General features: G+C 55.5%; 2 protein-coding genes across 2 annotated transcripts in view; one reads left to right on the forward strand and one right to left on the reverse strand.

Moving 5' to 3' along the window:
- Positions 1-568: 568 nt before the first annotated feature.
- Positions 569-2,507, forward strand: PYCRL (pyrroline-5-carboxylate reductase-like; the record flags this gene model as incomplete). Its single annotated transcript, XM_010185977.1, has 5 exons — positions 569-633; positions 898-1,077; positions 1,278-1,490; positions 1,596-1,688; positions 2,325-2,507. Coding segments are annotated over 5 exons (734 nt in total), but the record flags the coding sequence as incomplete, so codon positions are not given.
- A 4,567-nt stretch (positions 2,508-7,074) lies between these two features.
- Positions 7,075-7,761, reverse strand: part of TIGD5 (tigger transposable element derived 5) — a gene marked incomplete at its 5' end in the record, with an annotated part of 871 nt that continues 184 nt past the window's right edge. Inside the window, 1 exon segment of the mRNA XM_010185978.1 lies at positions 7,075-7,761. This exon segment is cut by the window's right edge and continues 9 nt beyond it. Within this exon segment, the coding sequence (XP_010184280.1) occupies positions 7,075-7,761 (687 nt within the window).

Below are 7,761 nucleotides of genomic sequence, written 5' to 3' on the forward strand. Positions count from 1 at the left end.
GGGGTCCCGGCAGTCACTGCCCCACGGAGCAGTGTGAGGGCATCGTGACAGCCCTGCCCCGTCCTCTCCATGGGGTTTTCCCCCCCATAGACCCCTATGAGAACAGCCCTGTCCTGTCCGCCTATCCTGGGTCCCCACCCCATAGAGCGCTGTGGGGACATGCGGACAGCCCTGTCCTGTCCCGCTACCCAGTGCCCCTGGCACTAAGAACGGTGTGGGGACATGGGGAGAGCTCTGTGCTGTCCACCTACCCACTGTCCCTGCCCCTTAGAGCAGTGTGGGGACATGGGGACAGCCCTGTTCTACCCCTCTTTCCAGGGTCCCTGCCCCACAGATAGTGGAGACACAGCCCTGTCCCTCCTCCCTGTGTGTCCCTGCCCCTTAGAGTGGTGTGGGGACATGGGAACAGCCCTGTCTTGTCCCCTCCATAAGGTCCATACCCCCCAGGCTGACCAGACTGGGGTGTGAGACCCTGGTTGAGATCGGGGTCCCTCAGGCTGTGTTGGGGTGTCCCCCACCACCCTGAGGCCACCCAAACCACTCACCCCGCTCTCTGTGTCTCCCCAAGGGAAGGTGTCCGCCAGCAGCATCCTGGCCAGCGCTCCCTCGGACAAAAACCTGGACACTTGGCGGGTGAGTGGGGACACAGGGTGACAAGCCACCCCGTTGGGAGGCTGTGGGAGATGGATGCACATTGAGGTGCCTCTTGCCATGATTTTGGGGCACACTTTTCCCTCTGCTTGGGGTTTTGGCTCGTCCTTTTCAGGTCTGGATGAAATCCAGGCAGGACCTTGGTGGCTTTGTGACCAGAGTGGGGTCCCCAAACCATGTCCCCATGGGGGCACAGGGGATGCTCAGCGGTGTCAGGCTGTGACCCCTCTCCTTGCCTGGGGGCAGGATTTGGGGTGCCGGACCACACGCTGCAACGTGGAGGTGCTGCAGGAGAGCACCTTGGTCTTCCTCGCCACCAAACCCCACGTCCTGCCGGGGGTCCTGCAGGAGATCTGTCCCGCTGTGGGACCCCACCATGTCATTGTCTCGCTGGCAGCCGGCATCAGCCTCCAGACCCTTCAGCAGGTGAGCCTCATCCTCTTTTTCCTCCTCTTATTCCTCCTCCTCATCCCATTTGCACCCAGGCCACGGAGAAGGACACATCACTGTGGCTCTGTCCCCACCTGGGTTGCATCCCAAGATCCATCCTCCTCCATCGGTGTCTCAGGGCACCCTTGGGTGCTTCCCAGAGCTGGCATCTCTCTCCCATCCCTGTTTTTCCCCAGTTTCTCCCCACCGGGACCAAGGTGCTGCGGCTCATGCCCAACCTGCCCTGCGTGGTGCAGGCAGGGGCAATGGTCTTCGCTCGGGGCGGTGGCGCCGGTGATGGGGAAGTCGCCCTCTTGAAGGACCTGCTGTCCTCCTGCGGACTCTGCGAGGAGGTCCCTGAAGCCTACATCAACATCCACACCGGCCTTAGTGGCAGTGGGGTGGCCTACGTAAGCATCGGTGGGACATGGGATGATGGCAAAAATCCCACCCATGTGGGGTCAGGGTCCCCCCATTTTGCCCCACTCATCCCCTCGATGATCTTCTCCCCCCAGGTCTACCTGTTTGCCGAAGCATTGGCCGAGGGAGCAGTGAAGATGGGCATGCCAGGAGGCTTAGCCAACAGGATCGCGGCTCAGACATTGCTGGTGAGTCAGTACCATCACTTGGGGACACCCAGCAAGGCCACATCTTGAGCACCATGTTCAGTTTTGGGCGCCACAGTACAGGAAGGACATTGAGGAGCTGGAGAAAGGTCCAAAGGAGGACAACGAAGCTGGTGAAGGGTTTTGAGAATAAGTCTTGTGAGGAGTGGCTGAGGGACTTGGGGTTGTTTAGTCTGAAGAAATGGAGACTGAGGGGAGACCTTATCACCCTCTACACCTTTCCGAAAGGAGGTTGTAGTGAGGTGGGTGTGGGTCTCTTCTCCCAAGTAACAAATGATAGGACAAGAAGAAATGGCCCCAAGTTGCACCAGGGGAGGGTTAGATTGGATCTGAGGGAAAACTTCTTCAATGAAGGAGTGGTTAAGCATTTGAAGGGGCTGCCCAAGGCAATGGTGAAGTCACCATCCCTGGAGGGGTTCAAAAAACGTGTGGATGTGGCACTTTGGGACATGGTTTAGTGGGCATGGTGGGGCTGGGTTGGTGTTGGCCTTGATGATCTCAGGGCTTTTCCAACCGTAATGATTCTGTGAGTCTGTGCTTCCATCCAATCCCTGGGCGAGGAGAAGGTGGGGTTTTTGGGAGGTCCCGTTCTCTCTGACCCACACTGGTCTCCCGTAGGGTGCAGCAAAGATGATGCTGGAGACGGGGGAGCACCCGGCGAAGCTGCGAGGAGACGTCTGCACCCCTGGGGGCACCACCATCTATGCCCTGCACCAGCTGGAGAAGGGCGCACTGCGAGCCACCGTCATGGACGCTGTGGAGGCAGCCACCAAACGGGCATGGGACCTGACCAAGGACTAGTTGCCCTGTCTTGTCCCCCATGGGGCAAGAGAGGACGATGGGACCAAACCAAACCTCTTCAGGGAGCAGGGGGACCCTGACACCCCCAGGAGACTCTGGGTGGGGGTTGGAGATGGTATGGACCTGTGGTCCACCCTATTCTGCAGGGCTGGGACCAAATAAACGTGGGCAGCATCATGGCACATTGGTGTTTTCTGGTCCCTTCAGTCCTGGGGTCACCTCCATGGGGGTCACCTCCACAGGGAGGTGACACCCATGGGCCAGCAGGGATGAAGCTGGTGCCAGGATGTGGGGCACAAGGGACCAGCCACATCCTGCGGCAGGAGGTGAGGACCATCGCAGGTGCCGTGAGGATGCCAAGGGACCTTGAGAAGTGGTTTGGGCGAGAAGTCAACCAGCCAAAAAACCTCCAATTCCCACCCTGACCAGGCACCGGCATCCCACCATGGTTCTGCAGATGGGTCTTGCTCCAGCAGCAAGGTGGTGGGATGGAAGCTCTCAGCCCTGGGGTGCTCCATGTCAAGGGAGGAGAAACTCAAAGCTTGCCTGTCTGAGAGGATCTCAAGCCTTTTGCAATGCCCTAATTAAGCTTTGTTTACCTCCTGGTAATTAGTGATGCTTTGTGTACCACTTTGAAGGTGAAACAGCTGCGTGTTGAGCTTCTGGATCCTACAGCTGGTGGTACCAAGCCAAGAGAGATCCTGTAGCCAAGGCATCACATCCATAGGCACCTTCTTGAGGCACCTAATTAATTAGCAGAGGTGATCAAAAGCTGGAGCTGGAGCTTGAGCCTGCTCATCTCTCCTGCCCATCTCTATGCTTCATCATGCAGCCGTGCAAGGGGCTCATGGCACCTACATGGTGCAAAGAAGCAGTGGTCCTCAAGGTTTCCAAACCACCTGGTAGCTCCTTGGTCTCCTTCTGCCTGTTTTTATCCCTGTCCCCAAGGTGATTTCTGCCCATCTCTCCGGAATATGCAGCCTTCTGATTTCATTCTCTGGTCGTCCACACCAGTCTTTGACATACCTGACCAAAAATCCTTGGCCAAATCCAGCTCCATCCCCCATGATGGGTGGTGGAGTCACCATCCATGGAAGCATTCAAAAAGCACATGGATGTGGCACTTAGGGACATGGTTTAGTGGGCATGGTGGGGTTGGGTTGACGGTTGGACTTGATCATCTTAGAGGGCTTTTCCAACCTTGATGATCCTGTGATGTGGCTGACCCCAGCCCCTGCCCGTTCCCCATCTCCATGTGTCCTCCTAAAGGCTTTTGAGCTCTGGGTTTTCAGGTTGTCCTTCAGAGAAGCGGCAGTTTCAACCCCAAAGTCAGGATGCTGATGACCTTCATAATTTTGCTAAGCGCTGATTTTAACAAAAAGGCCTTAAATTTTGATAATTTCATTTTTAAAAAGCCAGCACTCACTTTGAAAGCAAGCATCTCATCCTGCCTGGTGAGATCATGGAGCAGATGCTCCTGGATATCAAAACATATGGAAGGCAAGGAGGTGATAAGAGACAGCAAACATGGCTTCACCAAGGGCAAATCGTGCCCTCCAAAGGTAGTGGTCTTCTACAGTGGCGTGACTGCCTCGATGGGCAAGGGAAGAGCTATGGATGTCATCTACCTGGATTTCTGCGAGGACTTTAATGTGGTTCCACATATTCTTGCTGCTGGATTGGAGAGATATGGGTCTGAGGGATGGACTGTGAGGTGGATCAGGAGTTGGCTGGATGGCCACGTCCAAAGAGTTGGTCAATGGCTCAATGTCTAAGTGGAAACCAGTGTCCCTGAAGGGTCCATACTGGGACCAATACTTTACTAGTATCTTCACTGATAACATAGATGGTGCAATTGAGTGCACCATCAGGAAGTTCGCAGATGACACCAAGCCAAGCGGTGTGGTTGATTCCCTTGAGGGAAGGGATACCATCCAGAGGGACCTGGACAAGCTCAAGGAGTGAGCCCATGCCAACCTCATGAACCTCAATGAGGCAAAGTGCAAAGTCCTGTACCTGAGTTGGGGCAATCCCCAGCATCAGTACAGACTGGAGGATGGATGGATGGATGGATGGATGGATGGATGGATGGATGGAGAGTACACCTGTGGAGAAGGGCTTGGGGATACTGGTGGGTGAAAAACAGGACATGAACCAGCAATGTGTGCTTGCAGCCCAGAAAGCCAATCATATCCTGGGCTACATCCAAAGCAGCATGGCCAGCAGAGTGAGGGAAGGGATTCTCCCCCTCTGCTCCGCTCTGCTGAGACCCCCCTGAGCACTGTGTCCAGCTCTGGGGTCTCCAGCACAAGACAGAGATGGACCTGGTGGAGTGGGTCCAGAGGAGGCCATGACAATGGTCAGAGGGATGGGACAGGTCTGCTGTGAGGACAGGTTGAGAGAGTTGGGGTTCTTAAGCCTAAAGAAGAGAAGGCTCTGGGGAGACCTTCTTGGGGCCTTTCAGTATAGAAAGACAGAGCAATGGTTTTAAAGTGTCAGAAGGTAAATTTAAACTGGAGATAAGGAAGAAATTCTTCACTCTGAGGGTGGTGAGGCCCTGGCCCAGGTTACCCAGAGAAGCTGTGGGTGCCCCCTTCCTGGCAGCGCCCATGGCCAGGTTGGACGGGGCTTGGAGCAGCCTGGGCTGGTGGAGGTGTCCCTGCCCATGGGGGTTGGACTGGGGGAGCTTTAAGGTCCCTTCCCACCCAAACCATTCAATGTTGTGATGTTCTCACCTCCCCAAAGCAGGCCAAATGGTGCCGTGAGCGCACCCATGCTGACTTACATGAGAAGTCAAGACCACCAGCCCGGTACCTTCTGCTGAGCTTGGCAAGGTTTCTCCTCAAACAACTGAACAAGTCCTTCAATTCACAAACTACTGCTTGAAGTGAGCCCCATCCCATGCTCTAAAATGTTTGTGGGGTTTTTTTTTGTCGTTTTTTGGTGCAAAAGATTATAAAAATCAACAGAAATGTGGTTTTACATGATTACATCCCATTGGTGGGTCAAAGTCTGCATTTAAGCATGGTGGCATCAAGCTCCCAACACGTACCATTAGGAAACCAAAGCCAAGGGAGGAGCATGATGTGGGTGAGACACCACACAAGGTGGTGGCTGTGAACACGGCAGCAGCCAATCAGCAAAAATTGAGGTTGGTTGGGTTTGTGGGAGAAACAAATGTGTGTTTCTCCCCTAATCTGAAGTGTTTCTTGACGTTGGTTCTCCAGAGGAGTTTCACGATCAAACCTCAATTCCAAATTTGACTTTTGTGTGTTTGGTTTTTTTTTCCTTGCTGCTCTCTACATTCCCTGGCAGCCTCATTCATTGCCAAGTTAACCCAAGTAATAAAGTTAAAAATTCAACTTGGGGAGCAGCCACAGTGGCTTGGGCACCTTTCTGGCCCTGCAACATTAAATGGTGGGGAACACGATGGAGAAGACCACAGCGAGATGACACAACCGCATGGAGGTCCCTCTTCTGCCACCCCCCATCCTGCTGGGGTGGCTCTGTGTCACCGTTTACAGACGACAACCCCAAAGTGGGAATAAAAATCCATTTAATCTTCATAAACTCTGAAGCTGTGAGACAAAGACCCGACAAGCAAAAACACCCACCCTGCCTGCTGACATGGGGGACGGCAGCACTGACGAGTGGGTTTTTTTCCTTCCTCCTCTCAATAATTTGGCTGAGCAGGCCAAAATTTAATCAAAAACCAGGTCAAGAGCTGCTAAATTCACATCTGATGCCCTCCCCGCTCCCATCTCAACTCACAACACATGTCATGCTGGCAGCCGTCTCCCCTGTACCACGACTTGTGTCCTCCAGTCCCAGCTGCCCCAAAAACCCCTGGACGGGGGCCACCTCAATCCCCATCCCTGGAGCTTCACGAGGATGCTCAGACGATGGTACCTGTTTCGGCAGTTCTCCGTGGTCCAGGTGTCGTGGGAATTATGGAAGTGACACTCACTGGAGAGCTACAGCTTCTTGGATGCCACCCAAGTGTCCCTGTCCCAATCCAGTGCATGAAGAAAGTTGTCTTAAACCAGCTCCAAACCTCCCCAGTTTTACGGGACTCTGTTTTGGCAGCGAGAACGGCATCACCAGCTCCTTTCAGGGCTGTGGACCTGGAAGCCACCAGGAGTGCTCCCTGTCCAGGTCCACCTCAGCCCTGCTCCAAGATGTGGGGAACTGGTGTAACTTTCCCCCATCATCCCAGCTCCTCGCCCAGCACATCCCTCCCTCACCCCTTCTCCCCACAGGGTCAGGGGGAAGGGGAACCAGGCAGTGTGGGGGCACTCACCCCCTTCTAGCAATGCTGGCGACTACAGGGGCCACCCTCACTCAGTCTCATGGGATTTAAAAAATAGCACCTCCTAAATATACTTAGGGCGAGGAACGACCCTCGAATACGCAACGTAGAGGGGTTGTTCCTCAAAAAAATCCCTCCATTAGCCCTAAATTGTAGCCCCTCCTTAGCTACCTGAGGGTTTCCTGAGCCCCAGGGACTGCCTGTGACAGAGGGGCAAGTGGAGTTGGTAGCCACGAGGTCTTGCAGGTTGGCCCTGCCCTAAGAATGAGGGCTGGTGCCACGGTGCAGCCGCTGGGCCATGCTGATAAGGGAGCGGAGCTGCACCAGCTTCAGTGGCCCCACTTGCCGGGGGTCCTGACCCTCCAGCCAGCGCAGCGCCGTCTCCAGACCTTTGATGGCTTCCCGAGCCGTGGGTAGCAAGGCATCACCTCCATCCCCACCCCTTCGGCCACCCCCATCACCGGCAGCTGCTTCCTCCTCATCCTCCTCTGCCCTGCAACCCACAGGGCCTTCCTCCTCAACATCCTCTTCCCCATCGTCCTCCTCTGTACCCAGGGCTGCATCATCCAAGTGCAACCAATCGGCCACCTCCTCGGGGGCCAAGCGCTTGTAGGCCAACGCAGCCAAGTGGGTCAGGTCGCTAAAGACTTTGCTGTCCCCGCTGCCTTCCTCCCCATGTAGGGGGTCTCTGTGCTCTTCCTCCCCAGGCTGGGGCTCAAAGGCAGCTCGTAGCCCCAGCAGCCAACACTTCTCGATAGAGCCAGGGGGAATAAGGTCCCAGGAGAGGCCGGCCAGGTACAACATGTCCTTGAGGAGGAAGGACCGCACAAAGTCCATGGGGCCACCGGAGCTGCCGGCCGTGCATGAAACAGCCAGGCGCAGTAATTCCCGTTTATAGAGCTGCTTGAAGGCGGACACCACCCCCTGCTCCAGTGGGGCCGGGAT

This window comes from Mesitornis unicolor, unplaced genomic scaffold (genome assembly GCF_000695765.1).
Source record: "Mesitornis unicolor isolate BGI_N332 unplaced genomic scaffold, ASM69576v1 scaffold20936, whole genome shotgun sequence".
Lineage (NCBI taxonomy): Eukaryota > Metazoa > Chordata > Aves > Mesitornithiformes > Mesitornithidae > Mesitornis > Mesitornis unicolor.